Source organism: Bison bison, unplaced genomic scaffold (genome assembly GCF_000754665.1).
Source record: "Bison bison bison isolate TAMUID 2011002044 unplaced genomic scaffold, Bison_UMD1.0 scf7180017864327, whole genome shotgun sequence".
Taxonomy (NCBI): Eukaryota; Metazoa; Chordata; class Mammalia; order Artiodactyla; family Bovidae; genus Bison; species Bison bison.
The window spans coordinates 7,541,284-7,563,629 of record NW_011494899.1 but is presented as its reverse complement, the minus strand read 5'-3'; the positions used below and the strand labels follow the sequence as shown (position 1 = coordinate 7,563,629).

The following is a 22,346-nucleotide window of genomic DNA, read 5'->3' as shown; positions in this document are numbered from 1 at the left end:
ACTGTTTCCATTGTTTCCCCATCTATTTCCCATGAAATGATGGGACCAGATGCCATGATCTCAGTTTTCTGAATGTTGAGTTTTAAGCCAAATTTTTCACTCTCCTGTTTCACTTTCATCAAGAGGCTCTTTAGTTCTTCTTCACTTTCTTCCGTAAGAGTGGTGTCATCTGAATATCTGAGGTTATTGACATTTCTCCCGACAATCTTGATTCCTGCTTGTGCTTCATCCAGCCCGACATTTCGCATGATGTAATCTGCATGTAAGTTAAATAAGCAGGTGACAATATACAGCCTTGATGTACTCCTTTCCCAATTTGGAACCAGTCTGTTGTTCCATGTCCAGTTCTAACTGTTGCTTCTTGACCTGCATACAGATTTCTCAGGAGGCAGGTCAAGTGGTCTGGTATTCCCATCTCTTGAAGAATTTTCAGGGGTTTGTTGTGATCCACACAGTCAAAGGCTTTGGCGTAGTCAATAAAGCAGAAATAGATGTTTTTCTGGCATACTTTCTCGACGATGCAACAGATGTTGGTGATTTGATCTCTGGTTCCTCTGTTTTTTCTAAAACCAGCTTGAACATCTGGAAGTTCATGGTTCACGTACTGTTGAAGACTGGTGCTGGGGTCCAGCCCTGGCTGATCCAGGGTATTCGAAGGAGAGATGGCATAGGAGACCTATTTATTTAAATATTTATCAAAGATATAAAGAGTAATAGAATGAGGATAGCTCAGTGAGGAAATTCAGTGGAGAAAAGAGGCTGAAATAAGGATAGCTCAGTAGGAAAATTCAGTGAAGAAAAGAGGCTGAATAATTCAGCCAGAAGGTAAGAGAAAGAACGACATGGGGAGATCATGTTTCGGTGAGCAAGGCCTGAACTTTATTTTCCAAAGTAGTTTTTATACCTTAAGTTATGCATAGAGGATAATGGGGGAAGGGGTAGAGTCATGCAGCAAGCCAGGCTTTCTTCCTGCAAACTTATCATATCAAAAGCTTAGGTGATTTGCATCATCTTCTGGCCCAGAGGCCTGTTAACATTTTAAGACCCTTTCTTCAGAAAACTTATTTTTCTCGAAAGGTGATTGGTCAGGAGCCACCCTCCAAAAGCATTAGATAAAGTTGCATTCCTACAGAGCAAAGGTGTGGTGGGCTATAACAAGAAAAAGAATTAACTCAAGGGTCCCAGGTTACAAACATTAAAGCCTCTATTTACACCAATTATATTAATCACTACACTGCCAGGGACACAGCAGGTAAGGGATATGGAGACTTAGCAGCAAACATTGGCCCAACAAGTGAAAATCCCTTCACCAATACAATTTCTAATCAATCTTTTAACTGCTCAAAGGAATCTGTGTTTAGACAGTTTAGAACATCTCATGCCTCTCACAGTTGGGAGGCCCTGAGCAATCACATGTGGCTGGAAAAACCTATTCAGGCAGACTAGAGGACTTCCAAAGGAGTTTGTAGGTTGAAACACTGTCACACCCAGGAATTATTAACTGGAGCTGTAAGCTAACTCTTTTTTCAGAGAGAGGTAGTGGGGGACAGCCCCCCGTAAAGTCAGAGGTGTAGGTGAAAGCACAAAGCAGAAAGTAGGCAGATTCTGGTTTTGGGGGTAGATGCTCGATAATTTCCAGGGAGACTCCTGATGCTTGATCCCGCCTTTGCGTATGCCAAGCCTCCTTCCTCATGACCTTTGCCACAGGCAGAGCTCGCTCCCTGCAGACTGGCTTGGAGAATTTTGAGCATTACTTTACTAGCGTGTGAGATAAGTGCAACTGTGCGGTAGTTTGAGCATTCTTTGGCATTGCCTTTCTTTGGGATTGGAATGAAAACACCTTTTCCAGTCCTGTGGCCACTGCTGAGGTTTCCAAATTTGCTGGCATATTGAGTGCAGCACTTTCACAGCATCATCTTTCAGGATTTGAAATAACTCAACTGGAATTCCATCACCTCCACTAGCTTTGTTCGTAGTGGTACTTTCTAAGGCCCACTTGACTTCACATTCCAGAATGTCTGGCTCTAGCTGAGTGATCACACCATCATGATTATCTGGGTCGTGAAGATCTTTTTTGTGTTCTTCTGTGTATTCTTGCCACCTCTTCTTAATAGCTTCTGCTTCTGTTAGGTCCATACCATTTCTGTCCTTTATTGAGCCCATCTTTGCGTGAAATGCTCCCTTGGTATCTCTAATTTTCTCAAAGAGATCTTTCATCTTCCCCATTCTATTGTTTTCCTGTATTTCTTTACATTGATCCCTGAGGAAGGCTTTCTTATATCTCCTTGCTATTCTTTGGGATGGGAAGGAAAAGACATTTTAAATACCCTCCTACAACAAGGTCTAGATTAGGGGGAAAGTGACCTCACAGTGACACCATGAATTTATCCTACAGACCGTCCAGGTCCACCCCAACTTGTGAAGATCGAGGATGTCTGGGGAGAGAATGTTGCTCTATCATGGACCCCACCAAGGGATGATGGAAATACTGCCATTACAGGGTACACGATCCAGAAGGCTGATAAGAAGAGCATGGTAAGGTCTGGTTTCTCTGGTACAGAGCAGCAAAATCATAGTTCATCAGAAGTTAAGGGGGAGGCATGAAGTCCTCTTTGGTGAGGAACTCATGAGGGTCATGGAGAAGTGTCATGGCACAGTGGGAAGGTTAAGCCCTTAGGAGCCATGGAGAGTTGGACTTGAATTTGTACCTAAGACCACATATACGTGGACAGTCACTTGACCTCTTTGATTTCCATTTCCCTCATATGTAAAATAAGGACAGTGAAGTTTACCTTGCTTGTTTATCAAGAGGCTAAGACAATAGAATGCTCAATAGAATTCACTAAATTTATTCATTCAGCAAATATTTACTCACTGTGAATTCTGGCTCAAATTTGCATCCATGCAACTTCTTTCTCTTTGTAAAATAATTGTTGGATACCATAGACTGATGTCTCAAAAAAAAAAAAAAAAAAAGATAGCAGTTAGAAAAGAAAGAACAGCATATGCAAAGGTCCTGAGGAGGGAACAAGCTTAGAGTATTCAAGAAGCAAATCAACAAATATGAATTATTATTACCTATGCTTTATAAATGAGGATATTAAGGCTCAAAAGATTAAATGAATTGCTGGAAATCACCAGATTTTAAATGTTAAAACCTAGGTCTTTCTGACCAGAATCAATCCGCTACACCCACCATTCCCCTGCCTGTAAGTTGGTGAATGAATAAATGAATGTTTTACACAGAATGTCACGGAGCCACTATCCATTCTCATAGGAAGAGTAGAACATCATACTGAATGATATGGACAGGAAGTCTTTAGGCATTTATACTAGCAGGTCTCAGTAAGAACTTAGGTTATAAGGTTACACTGGATTAATAGAAGGGGAGAGGGATGAAAAGAGCAACCTAAATAACAGGAATGGATTTCAAGTCTTTCGTTTTTGTAAACTATTTCTAGCCTGTCTTTCACCACAGTCCTGGATGGGTGCTACATGACAAAATAAGACTTGGCATTTAAAGAAACATCTTTCAGCCAAACCCAGACAGCTTGAGAGCTAGATCAATGGGTGACTTTGCAAGGAAAGTATTGAATATTTTGGATTTCCTTAGCAAAAAGGGCTCTTCCCTGGACCTTTGTCTGGATGCTGGTAGTGAATCCAGGGGTACCACATTTCTTCCAGGTGCCCCATCCCTACCACACTGCCCAGCATTTGTCTTCTTAGATATCTAGTCAAGTCCAGGTGAGCCAGGATTTTGCTGCTGCTTCACGTGTCTTAGCTCTGCCTGCTGACAGGGGAGGAACCCCAACACCACACCATTATGTTTCTGGTGCATTTCAGCAGACCTACAGACCTGAAAATGCTCACCATGCCCAGTGCACTTCCCAGGAGCTCACCACACCGCTGTCTCACTGTGCCTACAGATGCTGTTTTTCACTTAAGTTCCTATAGTCCTTTCTACCTTCCATAAACATTGTTTTCATGATGTACGCCAGCACATTCATATGTTCATTCATTTCCTATTTGTTGAGCACTGTTCTAGCCGCTGGATCAAAAACAAACAGACAACTCATGCTCTTGGAGCACTCTTAGTATAAGCAAGAAGAAAGGCATAAACCAAATGTTAAAAACAATATAATTAATGTTGGAATAAAGGTGTGCATAAAGTGCTTTGGAAATTAAGGAGGACATAACTACAATTGCTGGGTGTCTTTAAAATAGAGGTCAGAGGCCCTAAACATTGCAAGAAAAATCCTTTTCCTTTAAAAGTTTTTTGGTTAGGAAATGTATTTTCTCAGTTAGTGGTACTAAATATATGTAGTACAATGTGGTTTTCTACTAGTGACAAGATAAACTTTGAAGCCACTTTATTTCTTGACATGGTGAAGGAAAAATTTAAAAAAAAAAAGAAAGAATAACGTAACTTTAACTCACTCAATCATTCAAGTATTCAGTTTTGTGCATGCTACCCACTATATACCAGGTGTTGTCATAAGGCACTGGAGATACAAGGGGTGAGAAGAAAAGTACATTTTTAACCATCACTGTACATCATTGCAATGGGGAAAGTAGTGAAAAAGCAAGTAAAATAGTAAGTACATGATATATTTAAGGTAACAAGTGCTGTGAAGAAAACTAAGCCAGGTCAAGGTGAAAAACTATGACCAAAGTGGAGTGGTGGGAGGGTAAACAGTTAGGGAGGAGGTGATAATTAACAATTGAACAAAGAATTGAAAGAACCTATGATAATGGCACCCCACTCCAGTACTCTTGCCTGGGAAATCCTATGGACGGAGGAGCCTGGCAGTCCATGGGGTCGCTAAGAGTCAGACACGACTGAGAGACTTCACTTTCACTTTTCACTTTCATGCATTGGAGAAGGAAATGGCAACCCACTCCAGTGTTCATGCTTGGAGAATCCCAGAGGCAGGGGAGCCTGGTGGGCTGCCATCTATGGGGTCACACAGAGTCGGACACGACTGAAGCGACTTAGCAGCAGCAGCAGCAGTGGCATGATAATGATATTAGGCAAATTGATTGAGTGATGTTAACTTTTCTCTCATGATTTAGCATCAGTATGACCCTGGTGCTTGGGAAGGGAGCTTTATCATGGAACGTATACCAGCATTAATGTCCCAGAAAGAGAGGCATTTATCTGGATTTTCAAAAGAGACACTTGTTACTTCCAGGCAATACATGCTTTTCTTTAAATGGTTGAAGCAGATGTACAATATATGTTTAATAGGCCACAAAACAGGCTGTTCTAGTTAGTATAAATTTTAAGTTAAACCACATATAAGTCAGAATGACATCCCCACAGCTCATTATGCGAAAATTTCTTCCATCATCATCTAGGGTAAATGAATCTAATGTGTAAATGAATATTAAATTACATAATCAGGTATAAATCAATTATAAAGTATTAAATTAAATATACATTTCTGTTACCCTAAATATAAAAATTAGTGCTTTTTTTTTTCTTTAGTTAATGCAACATCCCTGTTATTTATTCTAATTAACAGTTGAAATAGCTGTGTATTTTGAAGTGATTTTCCTTAAATTATCTTTGTTTGTTTTTTAGGAGTGGTTCACTGTTATTGAGCATTATCACCGAACCAGTGCCACCATTACTGAACTGGTCATTGGAAACGAGTATTATTTCCGGGTCTTTGCTGAAAACATGTGTGGCCTCAGTGAAGATGCAACAATGACAAAAGAGAGTGCCGTGATTGCCAAGGATGGTGAGTTGGGAGTGGGCTGGACATCAGTGGACCTTAGTGTTAAGTGATGAGACAGAGAAAGAAAAAGAGATGTGGCAAAATGAATAAGAAATCATAAATGCCCATTCAAAACTGTGGTAAGAATGGCCAACTAAAATATAATCTTACATGTAAAATATCTTAAGGAAAACTGTACTATGATTATATTTTTTAACATACATAATTTCATTCATTCCAACATCTGGACAGTGGGTCTCTCAATGACTAACATCACAAGGATAGGAAAAAGTCACCATTTACTTCTAGAGCTTGGGTTATTCTATTCCTGGACACCTTCGAGGATGCTGCTTATAAGAGCCATTTTGTAATGAAAGGAGAAGTTGGATTCCACCCTCGTCATTTCGTTTCCTCATAAATCATGTCCTTCCAGCCCTTCCTCATTACATTCAGGTTAAAACACATTGCTGAGCAAGACACCCAGACACTGAATTCTTCCCAATATTTATTTTGGTTCCAGATGGCTCTCTGGCTTTCTGTCCCATGTGAGATTGGTTCTAATTGGTACCTTTCTAAATGAATGCCTTTGTTCATGTTTTTACATGTTTTTCTAAGCTCAGAGGGGCTTCCCAGGTTGCACAGTGGTAAAAGAATCCGGTTGCCAATGCACGAGATGCAGGAGACTTGGGTTCGATCCCTGGTAGGGAAGATCCCCTGGAGAATAAAATGGCAACCCACACCTGTATTCTTTTTTTTTTACTAAAACATTTAATTAGCAAAAACTATTACAATAGCAAAGAAAAACCCACTCCAGCATTCTTGCCTGGAAAATTTCATGGACAGAGGAGCCTGGTGGGCTACAGTTCTTGGGATCGCAAAGAGTCAGACATAATTGAGTGACTGAGAGTGTGAGCATGCACTAAACTGAAGGAAGTTTTTATCATAGTCAACTCTGCCAAGAATAATATTTTTATTTTTAACTTGCTTATGTTTAATGCTTGTTTTTAAGGCAAAATCTACAAAAATCCAGTGTATGAAGACTTCGATTTCACAGAGGCACCTATGTTTACTCAGCCATTGGTCAACACCTATGCTGTAGCTGGTTACAATGCTACGCTGAACTGCAGTGTGAGAGGAAATCCTAAGGTACCAGTTTTTTTCTTTAATCACATTAAATTAAATTTAAGAATTAACTCCAAACTCCATCTTTTATATTTGCTATGTTATAACTGTAAGTATTGGGTTGGTCAAAAAGTTTATTCAGGTTTTTCCATGACATCTTATGGCAAAATCCAAATGAACATTTTGGCCAACTGTACTAATATTAATTGACTTTGCAACTGCTCAATGTGTGTGTGTGTGTGTTTTCTGGGATAGAGAGATGGGACATGCAGGGTGATGATGTTGGTGGGTACTAAAGGACACTATTTAAATGTATAAAAATGTTTCTTTACTAACTAAGGAATATTTTCTAAGGAAAAAACAAACCACTTATTTTTAAAAGAACTGAGAGGTAAGGAGATGGAAGTAATATTGTGTCATCTGAAAAATTAGGTGGTGATACTGATTTATCAAGTTTCTTGTAATAGTGTAAAGCAAATGGTGATACTATAATGGAAGGCAGAATACAAAACGTTCGGTGATAAAGGTACAGAGCACCAGGAAGGAGAGACGGCATCTGACTGAACAGGTTACATGCTGGCATTTGAAAAGAACAACATATTAATGAATGTTGCCCACAGAGCTATCTATCCCTGGGGGGTGCTGAGAGAAAGTGCCCTAGAATTTGGAAAAATTGCAAATGGTGATATTTTTCCAGCATATACCAAGAGCAGAAATAGAGAAGTGAAAGGGATAAGCCAGGCTGAGGATGCAAAGAAGATGCTAAATCTATATTTAATTGGAGGTGATGTTGGTACGTGCAAGTGGGAATGACCAGGAGGAGAGAAGAACATCACTGGAGCTTGGGAGAAAGGCGAGGGCTGTGACTCTTGGTCTGGGTGCGCCAAGCATGGAATTGCTGCATCCTACCCTTTGGAGCTGAAACTCTAGGAAGGAATATCAGAAGAAAGAGAGAAGTGAAGTGAAATGTGAAGGACCAACATGTGAGCCTCAGGAAATGTGCCCGTTTGAAAGGTGAAAGGAGGAAGAGGACAGTGAGGACACTGAGAAGTGCTATCTTTTGGGTTTGAGCAAGGCAAAATCATTTAAGAGATAGAGGCAAGAGTGTGTGTTTACAGAAAGGAAGAGAAGACAGTGTGAGAATGGAAAGGAGAGTTAGTGTTGGTGTAGCAGAATGGAGTAGCCTTCCTGGGTGACTGGGTCATTATTGATCTGGGATTATCTGATTGGAGCAGAACCATCCATTGCCACCAGATGATGAAAACAGGTGTCAGAAGAGAGATTAAATAGTGAGGAGGGTTAAGCAGCTCATAAAAAGTTAGAAAAGCATATTGGGGAAAACATAAAGGAAATTGACCAGTGATGACACTTTACAGGGATTCTTTGCAAAACATTGAGTGATATACGTGCTCCTGGACGAGTCAATCTCATAGACATGTAAATGGAATTTAAATGTAATTGAATCTGTTTGGGAAGATCACCCCAGGGCTGTCCTCTAAAGAAATCTGGCTGATTCTTGGAAACTGCTCATTTGCTTCCTGTCCAAGCATTAAGTAGAATTTAATTTGAAGAGAATTAGTGCCTAAGTTGACGTGGATTCTTCTTAGATGTAGTGTTTTCTTTCTAAGCCACATTTGAACACTCTGTCACTGGCTTGGATGGTCTATACCCCAGGCCTAGTACAGATATGTTTTGACCTAGTTTGTTTCCATCTTCAGCCCAAAATTACCTGGATGAAGAACAAAGTTGTTATTAAGGATGATCCAAGATACAGGATGTTCAGCAACCAAGGGGTCTGTACTCTGGAGATCCGCAAGCCCAGCCCCTATGACGGGGGCACTTACTGCTGCAAAGCAGTCAATGACCTTGGGACAGTGGAGATCGAATGCAAACTGGAGGTGAAAGGTAAGACATCCCAGATCTCGTGTAGACCGAAATGAAAGAAAATCATTTAATTACTATCCTTACTACCTAATCCAAATTGCTTGCTAGCATTTTGGGGATAGGTTAGGAAGGTAGGGATAAGATCCGAGGAGAGGACATTTTTCATTCTGCATTCACTTTATTTGTGACAGCTACTTGATTTTTTAAGTAGACTTATTTTCATCTCTTGAAATTATTGTTATCTAAAGGACTATTAATTTCAGTGAACTTGTTATGTGCACAGCATGGTAACAATGACTCAAGTCAAGCGGTATTACTTTTGTGATGTAGTCCATCTTAGATAAATGTAAAAATTCACTGATAAAACCACAATTAAGGAATTTACACTATTTTTAACTAGTTTACTATCTTTGTGAAACTATATATGTAAATTTGCTAATTTAGTATTTAATATTACAAATGTGCATGCTCTGTCGCTTCAGTCGTGTCCAACTCTTTAAGATCCCATGGACTGTAGCCCACCAGGCTCCTCTGTCCATGGGATTCTCTAGGCAAGAATACTGGAGTGGGTTGCCATTTCCTTCTCCAAATGTAGAATTCAGCATACACATAACCCACTTCTTTTAAAATCTCACTAGAGAATTTCCACTTGGAGGTATACATTTCATTTATACTAGTTTTCAGAAGTGTTTCAACTAATGTAAACCAAGAAAAGACATAAAAATTGATGTCAGAAAAATCTCAGTGTAATTGTCATCTTAATCAATTTTTATATTAATTGAAGATAAGTTTTATGCTGAAACTTTTTTCTTGACAATCAGTACCTATTTTGGGACACCATGAAGAGTCATACACCTGTCAGAGTCACTGTTAGGAGTTAATGGGTGACATGATGCTAATGTCTTTTCTTTCATTCTTGTACTATATTGCCGCTTTATAACAACCAAAGTCTTTACTTTTCCTACCTCTCTATAATGGAGAAATTATAATCTAAAAGTCAGCTATGACTTTATAAATATCTGTTTTAGAAAAAGTGTTAGTAAATGTTTAAGGTATTTATGTAAATAATAGCAACAACAAAAGTTTTTTAATTCCTAATCTAGTGTAAATATAGTGGAAAAACTTCTTGAAACACTTTTTTCCTTCTCTAACTTTAAAAAAAAATCAGTGTTCTTTCTCTTATGATATGTGTTCATCCTCAGATAGTACAGGAGAGTAGATGCACAATTGATAGAAATTAAGAAAAACTTTTTTTCTTCTCAAATGTAAAACATATAATATTCTTAGAAAATTTTAAACCTTTCTATTGAGATAGTGGATACAAATTTAAATGTTGTTCTTTTAGCTATTTATTAGCTTTAAATGCAAATGAAGGTCACAATGCAAACACATCTGATTTCTAAACTCCTAATTAGTTCCAAGGTATTGTTGCTACTTACATTCCAATGCCCAAAAAACAAGAACTCAAAAATCAAAAACCCAAGACTACATTTGCATGCTCTGAAAATAGCTGAATGTTGCTAATGATATAAAATGATGGTTTCATAAATGGTTCAACATTTGGGGTCATCCATAAATGAATAATTTTATGCATCTATAAATGCTATATTTTATGCTAATTGTATAATAAATTGTAACACAAATAATGTATTCTAGTATATAAATTCATAATAAGCTATCAACTGTGATATATTGGTAAAAGCTTTTGGTCCTAAAAGTAAAGCCAAGATTGTTTGTCATCAGATTGTTATCTGATAATACGTGAGTTGAATCAAATTAAGCTGTGAAAAAAAACAAAAATAAAGGTAAGAATGTCAACTGAGAATAAATAAATACTGGTGCAAATATTCTAATTCTGCAGTGATATATCAAGGAGTAAATTCCCCTGGACAACCAGTCTTCCTGGAGGGGCAGCAACAGGTTTTACAAGTTCATATCCCACTGGATATTTCTTCCTTCTGTTCCATTCCTCTTACATGAAATCGCACTTTGCATGTAAAGCTTGTCTTTCTCTTTTGCTTTTAATTATATTTCTTAGCAGCTCATGGCATACAGTGGTTATGCCATGAACAAGGAAGGCCAAATTATTCAAGGATATTAGGTAATGTAGAAATATGTTTTGTCTGAAAACCAAGTACCATACCACAGGTTCCCATAAATAAAGCCAAAAAGCCACATTAGGTGATGTCCTCATTTTAGATATAAGAGTACCAGAATTCAGGAATCAATGACGTTTCTTTAATACTTTCGTTTTCAAGTGCAGAGAGATATGTTCTTCCTTTAAGATAGTATCCAGTGTAGGTCTGTTAGATTCATGTTGAAGTTCAGAAAACTGAACATTTTTCTGTTGCTAGGCTGTAGAAAAAGTGTTCTGTGTATTTGCGATGGGGAGAGGACACAAATAAAAAATGTTTGGAATATTAGGCTCCAATATTTGGAAACTTCCATATTTAAGATTGTCCAATGAAAACTTCTAGACACTAGTAGAGTATCTGTAATCCATCTATCTGTTGAACATTTTGTATATTTTCATGGGACCAAGATTATTTCATATATTCATGAACTTAGGAAAGAAAATTCTAGACCCTGTTACTTAATATATTAAGTGGTAAATGGGTCCTGCAGTATATATATAGATTGAGCCCCATTTGGAAGAGTGAATTAAGGAGTTCTTCAGGGCTAGATGAGCAACCTGATGTAAACTCTAATGACATAGACCCATGCCTGGGTTTACAATGTTAGCTTTCTGAATTCCTAGAGATAATGTCAGCTTTCAAAAGAGCAAAGAATTAGGATTCTTTCTTTAAAGTTTGGTAGATTGCACATATAGTCACTTTCTAGCTGTTTTTTTTTTTTTTTTAAGCCTTGTGTTTATTTAGAGTGGTCATATTGGGTTGGCCAACAAGTTTGTTCAGATTTTTCCCTAAGCTGTTATGGAAAAACCCAATGAAATTTATGGCCAAACCAATATATAGTCAGTTCAGAATACAATGTTATATAATAATTTTCAAGTCCACTTGATAATTTTGCCTTTTAGAATTTCAACATATATATATGTACACTAATACTTCGTCTATTGTCCCTGTTTTTCTTTTGTTGAAAAACACAATATATATATGTTGTAGGGTTTTTGTTTTTGTTTTTTTTTTTTTTAGCTAATGGTTTGGAAGCTGTTCCTATAATTATTTACATTACAGTCAAACTGGCTTTGCCACCTGTTCAGGCAAAGTGGTTGTGCCTATTAATAAATGTTTTACCTATTAATGATCCTTTTGAAGTGACTGGATCCCTGCCCTTCATTCCGTGCGCTTCTATTTTCCTATACTTTTCACCTGACTAAGGATTAATGAAATCACCTCATCATAATCGTGACCATAATTTCCTCCAACAAGTACTCAACTTTGGTTTTAGCACTTTATTAATGCTTACAACGTCTCTCTCTCTTTCTCTCTCTTTTCCTTAGTTGTAGCACAGTAAGGATTTTTGAATGTATATTATCATCTAAGGTAAGCTTTCATATGATTTTGGCATATGAAGCTTATGACTGTCATAAGCCATACAAAGCTTGTGGAGTATGGCATGATTTTCATTATGTAATCCAATGAAAATAGACTCTTTAAAATCTCTAACACTGTAGTTGTAATGTGTATTTCAGTATCTTGACATTAACGGCTAGTACTTATCACAACAATCTTCTGTTGACATGAAGCAAGTTGTTGAATGCAGTAGAGCATGAATTAAAGCATTTAATGTAGATGAAAATGAGTGATACCCAAGCATTCTGAACGCTTTGCATCAAGGAATGGACATGTACATAAGTGGCATCATTTCTACCAATATGTGACTTGATTTTTTTTTTTAAAAAGGAGAATGATTTTCCCAAATTTGCATTAAAGGAGTTTTAAGAATGTTCAAATGGCATGCTGTTTTTGTCTGGACGTGAATTTATTAGCAAGTAGTAAAACACTTTTCTAAAGGACCATGAATTTTTATGGTTTCATGGGGTCTCTCGTGAAAGGTACTTTTAGTTTTAAAATGCAATTCAGAACCATGGAGGGTAAGTATGAAATATTAAGTGGTGTTTCTCTCACCTTCAGATGTACTGGACAGATTTTACTATTTTATTAATTTTTATTTTATTATTTTACAGATTTTACTCTTGAACAGATTTTACTATATTTCCAATTTTTGCACTTTTGACAGTGTGTGAATAGCCAAAGTTAAAAGAGTAGTCCGTTTTTTCTTATCCCATGTGCTTCAATGGGAACTCTTTGTGCTTAATTAAAAAGAACATTAACAAACTGGAAAAGGTTCTTCCTACTGACTCATAACACGATTTGCATTTATTCTGCCATTCAGTCAGAATACTGAAATCATTCTATAGAGCAATCTCAAAAACCTTGCAAAGGGCAATAAACACTCTCCAACTAGTTGGGAATTTAAACCAAGAACAGATAATAGTAGGGAACAAAAAAACTGCTATGTGTCTGCAGGGAACTTGCTTTTCCTTCTCAATGCGGAGTGTTTTAGATTCTAAATGTACTAAACCCAAGAGAAGATTTCCAAGTAGGGACTGAATGAATCTTTGTAACTAACTGAAACATAATTAGTCACATTTGCAAGCAGCTAGTCAAGAGGTCTTGTTTCAGGGATTTTTCACGTGTAGACAGTTTTGACTTTGCTTTTTCCTTCTTATCCTTTCTAGGTGGCCTTTCCTTCTGCAGGCTCCTCTTGCAAGGCGTGCCTCCTAACATAATTGATTCATATTTGCGAGACTTACACTCAAGCAACCCTGAGGAATAAAGGGCCTGGGCACTGCCTCTCTGCACGCCACTGCTTTGAAATCGGGTTGCAATGAGAAAGCATTTGTTTTTCCACCAGGCTCCCAAGTGTGGTCGTTTTTTTTCCTCCTGATGCTGAAGAAAAAAAAAAATGTTTGCACGGATTGCTTAATTAAAAATTGCAAACAAAATCTCATTTGAAGTTAGCATTTTGGTCATTGTTGTCTTTGCTTGGTCACTGTACTTTCCAAAAAAATGCAAGCTATAGAATAATCAGAAACAGTTATTTTAGCTTAACATAATAGACTCTGAAATCTTTTTTTTCCCTTAGAGTAAATATATATATATATATATACACACACACACACACACACAATAAACAGCAATGTAACCTTAAAACCCATCTTTCTCTGGATCTAAGAAATTTTTCTAAGCAAAGAAGAGTTGTTTATTTCCCACAACCCTACTTAACTCCAGTGGATCTGTGCCCTTTTCCCCATTTAAATTTACTATGAGACATTCTTGAAGTCTTTCAGACAAGTTTTCTCAACAGAAGGGAAAATGTATTCAATAAATGGTACAATAAATCTGAACTATTTATGATGAAATGATACAGTATTTGTTTATGTGTTTGGGGTTGCATGATCAGACAGACCTAAGGACACAGGCTAAGAGTCAGGATGCTACCAAACTCAGGCCTGACCCAAGTCATGTCTCTGGCACAGCATCCTGGCCAAATGCACCAGAGTTCCTGCTAAATACCTCGTCACACTGATGGAGAGCTGTTGTAGACTACAGAGCAGTTACAGATTTAGAGTTTGCTGATGGCATCTATTCAAATTGATGAAAGCTTATTCCAAAATCTAGATGCCAAGAAACATTTGTATTATAAACAATGTCCTTCACTTTCCTGATACTGCAGAGAAAGTTTCACTTCGGGGAGTGGAGTAGAGGGCGGGTAAGGTACCACACCGTTACTGTTTTCTACATATGGTATATCCTCATGTTAAGAATACTTATACATTGCAAAGTTCCCATAAGGAAGAAAATGTCCATTTTGAAATTGCAAAGAACAGAGTATCAGAAGCTGTCATTGCTATTAACTTTCCTGTAAGTTTGCTTAAATTTCCATTGAATTTGTTTAAGTTCCATTAAATAACTTTGTTTAAATTTCCATTAAAGAAAAATGATATACCACAGGAATTTATGAAAAATTCTTTTGGGAAATGAAACATTCATTAAAATTTTTTAAAGAATTACACTATTGACTCACTTTATTTTTATTTATTTACTCACTGTAAAAGAAAGCTTGATGAATGTTTACATCTTGATTAATGCAGAAGTAGGAAAAAGCCCTACTAGTTCCAAGAAACATTGGAATAAGGCAATACATCCTTAATCACTCACTTTTATTTTTGTTTTAATTTCATTGGAGTACAGTGATTTACAATGTTGTATTAGTTTCAGGTGTATAGCAAAGTGATTCAGTTATATATGTACACATATTTATTCTTTTTCAGATTCTTTTCTCATATATATTACCACAGAATATAGAGTAGAATTCCCTGTACTCTATAGTAGGTCCTTGCTGATTATCCTTCTTACATATATAGTGTGTGTATGTTAATCCCAAACCCCTGGTTGATCCTTCCCCACACCCTCCTGATAGTTCCCTTTTGATCATCATAAGTTTGGTTTTGATATCTGTAAGTCTATATCTGCTTTGTAAATAGTTCATTTGCATCATTTTAAAAATTAGATTCCACATGCAAGTCATATCATACCATATTTGTCTTTGTCTTATTTACTTAACTTGGTATGATAATGGCTAGGTCCATCCATGTTGCTGAAAATAACATTATTTTATCCTTTTTATGGCTGAGTAACATTCCATTGCATGTATATACCACAACTTCTTTATCCATTTCTCTGTTGATGGACATTTAGTTTCCTTCCATGTCTTGGCTATTGCAAATAGTGCTGCAATAAACATTGGGGGCCATGCTCAGATATGTACCCGGGAGTGGGATTGCTGGATCATGTGATAGTTCTATTTTCAGTTTTTTAAGGAACCTCCTTACTGTTCTCCATAGTGTTGGACCAATTTACATTCCTACCAACAGTGTAAGAGGGTTCCTTTTTCTCCACACCCTCCCCAGCATTTATGGTTTGTGGACTTTTTGATGATGGTTATTCTGACTGGTTTAAGATGATACTTTCTTACAGTTTTGATTTGCATTTATTTCTCTGATAATTAGTGATGTTGAGCATCCTTTTACATGCCTGTTGGCCATTTGTATGTCTTCTTTGGAGAAATGTCTATTTAGACCTTTTGCCCATTTTTTAATTGGATTATTTGTTTGTTGATACTGAGATGCATGAGCTGTTTGAATATTTTGGAGATGAATCCCTTGTCGGTCACTTCATTTGCAAGTTTTTTCTCCCATTCTGTGGGTTGGCTTTCATTTGGTTTATGGTTTCTTTTACTATGCTGAAGCTTTTAAGTTTAATTAGGTCCCATTTGTTTGTTTTTGTTTTTAAATTTCATTAAAATGAAATTTTAATTTTAATGTAAATTCATTACTCTAGGAGGTGGATCAATGAAGATATTGCTGCTATTTATGTCAAAAATGTGTTCTGCCTATAGTGCCCAGTCTTATATTTAGGTCTTTGATCCATTTTGAGTTTATTTTTGTGTATGGTGTTAGAAAATGTTCTAATTTCATTCTTGTACATATAGCTTGCCAGTTTTCCCAGCACTGCTCACTGAAGAGACTGTCTTTTCTGCATTGTATAGTCTTGCCTCCTTTGTCATAGATTAATTGACTGTAAGTGCATGAGCTTATTTCTGGGCTAATTCTGTTCCACTGATCTATATTTCTGTATTTGCGTCAGTACCATACTGCTTAACCACTCACTTTTAAATTGATACTTGAAACATTCTCATTAGCTCAATGAATGAGTTTTTGAATGTCTGTGTGCATGGCGCTGTTTTGGACTCAGCTAGGAATTCAGTGAGAAATAAGCCACTCAGGAAATTTATAATGTACAAGACTGGTAACCAAAGGGAAGCACATAAACAGGGCAGACTGTAGGTGTAAGAGAATACTATAAGGATTCGGAAGTCAAATAATGTATTTAGGTAATTGTTATTATCAATGTATGTATCGCATTAGGATGGCGTGCAGGACATGCCACATGATTTTATTTTTCTAAATCAAATTAAATATGACTCTAATCTCCCCAGTAGCCAGAGAGATTGAGAGGATCTCTCTGTCTTCCTTCTGGGTCTGGGTCAACTGACTCTTTCTCGGTGCCTAGAAGATGGAGAGAAGGCAAAGCCTCTGGTGTTCAGGTTACACTGGTGATGGCAGAGATGCCTATGGTCCAACCCAGTATAGTCCAGACAAGGACAAGTGATGCGGAAACTTCCTGACAAGTGTAGACCTGGGTCTTTTGACTTCCAAGGCCAGAGCTTGGCTATTTACCTGCTATCTTTTTTTTTTTTTTTGCCACACCATCTGCTTGCAGAACCTTAGTTTCTTTTCTTTTTTTTTTAGAACCTTAGTTTCTTGACCAGGGACAGAACCCAGGCTCCTGGCAGTGAAAGCACTGAGTCCTCATCACTGGACCACCACAGAATTCCCTTTACCTGCTACTTTTAAAGATGTTCTTTGTGGGGAGACTGGACAGTTCTACCACTTAGTATTAGACTTGGACCTGGGCAAGAGGACCCTCTATGCTCAAGCCTCTCCCTCTGACCCTCCCCCAGCCATATCTCCCTCCACACAGCAGGGAGGCCATGGACCCAAGGGGGCATGCATACCTAAAGCCTTACAAACCTTCCTTCCTTCCTGTAGCCTGCACCCAGTCCAGTTTTAAGGACTTTGTGGGCCTTTTCCTTTTCTACCCCCAAGGAAGAACAAAGTGGCCAGCATATATATCCTGAGGCCCAATGGGTGGCCTAGTGAAGTGAAGTCGCTCAGTCGTGTCCGTCTCTTTGTGATCCCATGGACTGGCGCCCACCAGGGCTCCATGGAATTCTCCAGGCAAGAATAGTGGAGTGAGTTGCCATTTCCTTCTCCAGGGGTTCTTTCCGACCCAGGGATCGAACCCGGGTCTCCTGCATTGCAGGCGAATTCTTTACTGTCTGAGCCTAGGGATGCTTATTTTTCAGGGAGTCGGGATGTGGAGGGTGTGACTGAGGCTGCACATGAGGCAGGGCATCTGCGTGTGTGTCCCTGAGACCCCTCGTGGTGCAGGGGGCAGCAGGGTGGAAAGCACACAACATCCTGGCAAGTATCTTTGAAGACTGATAATCCAACATGCAATCTAGCCTTCTGACACTTCCCTGGTGATCCAGTGGTTGTGACTCCATGCTTCCACTGCAGAGTGAACGGGTTCGATCCCTGGTCAGGGAACTAAGATCCTGCATGCTGTGCAGCCCAGCCAAATAAATAAATGAATAAATACAAATAAGGACGTGTACTCAATTGTCATAATTTAATAAGGTTAATTTTTTAAAACAAATCTAGACTTCCAGGTCATTATGAGGGTATCCCCCTCAGAAAACTGGAGGATACAACCATTTTATGAACCATTCATTAGATTTATAACTTCTAAATATTCATGTATATGAGCTATAAAAACGAGGGGTCAGCCAGCCCCCAGCCACCTTCATTCCCTTTCCTGTGTCCCCTCTTCGCCCTCCTCTACTACCCACCATCACTCTTACCTCTCCACTATCACCAGTTCTCTCCTGACTCCAGGCCTGACCACCCATCTCCTTCCTCACTTCAGTTCCTTTGAATAGAATCCTCGAAACACAAATTTGGCTTTCTTTTCCTCGGAGTAGGAGTAGGAGTAGAATTATTTCGTTGTTTAGTCGCTAAGTCATGTCTGACTCTTGCGACCCCATGGACTGTGGCCTGCCAAGCTTCTCTGTCCATGGGATTCTCCAGGTAAGAATACTAGAATGGGTTGCCATTTCCTTCTCCAGGGGATCTTCCAGACCCAGGAACCGAACCTGGGTCTCCTGCATTGCAGGCAGATTTTTTACTGATGGAGCTACGAGGGTAGCCCAGGAATAGAATAAGAAGTAAGAAAACCAGACGGTCTTCTCATCAACCTTCCTTTATAACATTCCTTGACCCTAAACTGAGCTCTGCTTTATTTCCCTGTTTTATCTGGAGCACTAATTACCATCCTTGTACCAAAGAGTCGGCTGATTGCTATGCGTAGGTATTTATAAAATTCCTTTGTGGCTCAGCTGGTAAAGAATCCGCCTGCAATGTGGGAAACCTGGGTTCGATCCCTGGGTTGAGAAGATACCCTGGAGAAGGGAAAGGCTACCCACTCCAGTATTCTGGCCTGGAGAATTCCATGGACTGTATACTCCATGGGGTCGCAAAGAGTTGGACACAACTGAGCGAATTTCACTTTCACTTTTGTATCAATAATTGAATTTTGATAACTTACACTGGATTAGAGAAACAAACCCACTAATGGAATGACCAATTCTCCTGATTCTAAGGGCAGTCATCACCCTCTTAAATTCACCTGATGATCTCTCTCTGTCCCTAAATGCCCTGACTTGAGAAACTTTTGGCCTAGATAAAGATTTTTCTTCTATCTGGAGTTGATTGCTAGGGACAAAACACCAGGCAGGTGGCAGGAGGTAAACACTCCCAAAGGGGTCACTGAGCACGTGGCTTGGGGCATTGGTGGACTCATGTCTTTAAAGGCAAAAGCTTTGCCCTCAAGTGCATGAGTGACCACAGCTTCTTTTTCTCTCAAGCAATAGCTTTAGAGAAATCTTTCTGTTCTTTGTAGGTATGCAAGTGCTTACCTTTTTTCCTTCCAGCGTTCTCCTCTCACCTTCATCCTTGTCTTGGAGACTAAGAAAATATCTTAAAGACATTACACACAAATTTAAAAATGTTGGCTTAATATTTTTTAAGTTAATGGGAAAAAACACAAAGAAGAAAGGAAAAATAAACAGGAGTTACCAGCTTGACAAAGAAAGGAGCCACTCTTCCAGCTCTGCAAGGCATCCCTTTTAGACAACTGGGACGAGGAGTGATTGGAAGGGAGCCATGTCTCAAAATAAACCAAAGCTGATTTGGAGTCATGTGGTCATTTGGAAAATTTTAAGCACTGCTGCTGCTGCAAAGTCGCTTCAGTCGTGTCAGACTCTGTGAGACCCCATAGATGGCAGCCCACCAGGCTCCCCCCATCCCTGGGATTCTCCAGGCAAGAATACTGGAGTGGGTTGCCATTTCCTTCTCCAATGCATGAAAGTGAAAAGTGAAAGTGAAGTCGCTTAGTCGTGTCCAACTCTTAGTGACCCCGTGGACTAGAGAGCCAAATAATGTATCCCCTGCAGGATATGGGATGAAGTGCCCCTGGGCTGATCATCCCAGCCCCATTCCTGCATGTCCACTGGCGGGTCACTGAAAATTCAGTTCTCACTCCTGTGTGGGGCAGTACCGCTGCGTTGGAGGCAGGTCGGGTAATGGTGGAGGTTGCCAAGAAGGGGCAGAGCCTCTATGTGGGGTTATTTTTAGGTACTTAATATCTTATGGCTTCTTAATAGCTCATGGCTTCCCAGGTGGTGCTAGTGGTAAAACCTGCCTGCCAATGCAGGAGATGTAAGAGATGTAAGAGACGTGGGTTTGATCCCTGGGTTAGGAAGATCCCCTGGAGAAGGGCATGGCAAGCCACTCCAGTATTCTTGCCTAGAGAATCCCACGGACAGAGGAGCCTGATGGGCTACAATCCATAAGGTTGCAAACAGCTAACTATAATAGCTGACAGTTAGGGCTCAAGGAACATTGTCTTGCAGTAGAATCAAGAGTTCATTAGTGAGATAAGTTGTTCTATGAATCTTTCCATAAATGTCAAGTCTTCATAGTGGCCAGCATGGACTCTGACCCACAGTCTTTAGTAACTCCACTCCCTGAAGAAGTTAAGTAACAGTGATGGACAGACCAGGAGGGTGTGGCTAGGATGGGTTCATCGAAGGCCAAGACCCAGGATCATTGTCAAGTAGGAGGGAGGAAAGGAGCACAGACAAACACATTAATATCTATACAGAGGGAAGGGCAGTCAAGAGCAATGAGACAGAAATGAAGCCAGAAACAACCACACCAGGCAAGGACTAAGGAAAGAGGAAACGGAAATGAGAAAATCAACAACAGAAAGAAAAGAGCACCTGTTTCTGTGCTTCCCTGGGATTATCTCAGGCACGGGCTCTTCACCCTGTCCGACTCAACAGCCCTCCTCTTGCCAGAAAAAAGGAAAATGGTGGACAGGATGTGAGAGCCCAGCCTGAAGCCACTGCCTCACTTGCTTATTCGTTAAAGTTTATCCATGTTACCTTCTTCTCCATGATATATGCATTTATTAAACAGAAAACTATTTTTTCTTCCCAGATCTTCAAATGGATGTCATTCCAGTCATTATGTCAGGGAGCTAAATGTATCCCAGTCTGGAAAGCACAGTATAACAAAAACCTCATCAACAATGAACAACTGGGACTCTCCTGTTGGTCCAGTGGTTAGGACTCTGCATTTCCACTGCAGGGGGCATGGGTTCGATCTCTGGTAGGGCAAATAAGATCCTGCATACCACAAAAAACAAAACAAATGAAACAATGACCAACAAAATAGATCTTAATTCCACTGTAGGTGGTATTATATAATCAGTTTAATACACATGCGTATTAGTTGCTCAGTTGTAACCATCTCTTAGCGACCCCATGGACTGTAGCCGGACTCCTCTGTCCATGGAATTCTCCAGGCAAGAATACTGGAGTGGGTTGCCATTTTCTTCTCCAGGGGATATACCTGACCCAGGGACTGAACCCGGGTCTCCGGCATTGCAGGCAGATTCTTTACCATCCGGACCACGAGGGAAGCCCTTAATACACATACATAATATAAAATAGAAAAATTTAATCTATCTGTATATCGCTTCTTTGTCCTGGAAAGCACCGTTTAACCAAAATTAAGTGAGCCAACCTTGTCTTTCTCATCCTTTAATTGTCCACAGCCCTGTTTCTCCTCATTCTGCTCTTGGGGCCTCCTCCTTGCCATGCCTCCACCCAAGCCTTCTAAGGCTGAATATCCTTCAGTCCCTTATGACTCAACATGGGGTCCGGTTTCCGGCAGCATCAGCATTACCTGGGAGCTCGTTAGGACTGAAAACCCTCCCTGCACTCGCTCTCCAGATTTGCTAACTTAGAACCTGCCTCATCAGAGGATCTCCAGGTGATTCCTGTGCTCATCCGTGTTGGGGGCGGGCAGCTCCAGCTGTCTCTCACAAGTTCCTTGCATGGCTCTTTGTTTGGAGTCATTCTCTCTCAGCTGTCTCAGAGGAAAGACTTTCTGATAAAAGCATCACTCCTAAAGTGTTTCTGACAACGACCTAACCTAACATGGAAATCTGACCTACCTGCTTATCCTAAAAGCCCCAATCCAAAGATAGGAATAACTCATTGTGGCGCTTTACCACAAATTGCTGAAGAAGGAATTTTTGAGGAAGGAGATTCCCTCCAACGCTCAAGTCATACCATGGAAAACATTTTAAAGCAGTGGGATGAGAACTCAGAAAACAATAATAAATAAAAAACAGTTAAAGGATATAAATAGGACAGACCACTAAGAACTGTGTCTCTGAGGAAAATCAGTTTCCAACCATAAATTGCTTTCGAAATATCAGATAAAAAACACAATTACAACATCTCAGGGATTCTATTGTGAAATTTGCTTTTCTGATCTTGATCCAGAAATTAAGCGTTTCTAGAGAAGAGAGCGAACGTTTTTGTCAATCTATTATT

The 22,346-nt window shown here is 39.2% G+C and overlaps 1 protein-coding gene across 9 annotated transcripts in view; it reads left to right on the top strand.

Annotated features, from left to right (window-relative positions):
- The window catches only part of MYBPC1 (myosin binding protein C, slow type), a 101,808-nt gene extending 87,693 nt beyond the window's left edge, over nt 1-14,115 (top strand). For 6 of the 9 annotated variants that reach the window (XM_010853450.1, XM_010853447.1, XM_010853451.1 and 3 more), the window contains 5 exons: nt 2,396-2,535; nt 5,585-5,744; nt 6,730-6,866; nt 8,561-8,747; nt 13,432-14,115. In XM_010853450.1, coding sequence (XP_010851752.1) covers nt 2,396-2,535; nt 5,585-5,744; nt 6,730-6,866; nt 8,561-8,747; nt 13,432-13,529 — 722 coding nt within the window. In that variant the 3' untranslated portion in view covers nt 13,530-14,115. Of the gene's footprint in view, nt 1-2,395; nt 2,536-5,584; nt 5,745-6,729; nt 6,867-8,560; nt 8,748-10,587; nt 10,656-12,189; nt 12,233-13,431 lie in introns of all 9 variants that reach the window. The other 3 variants (XM_010853445.1, XM_010853444.1, XM_010853449.1) reach the window with 3 other exon arrangements.
- The last annotated feature ends 8,231 nt before the right edge of the window (nt 14,116-22,346 follow it).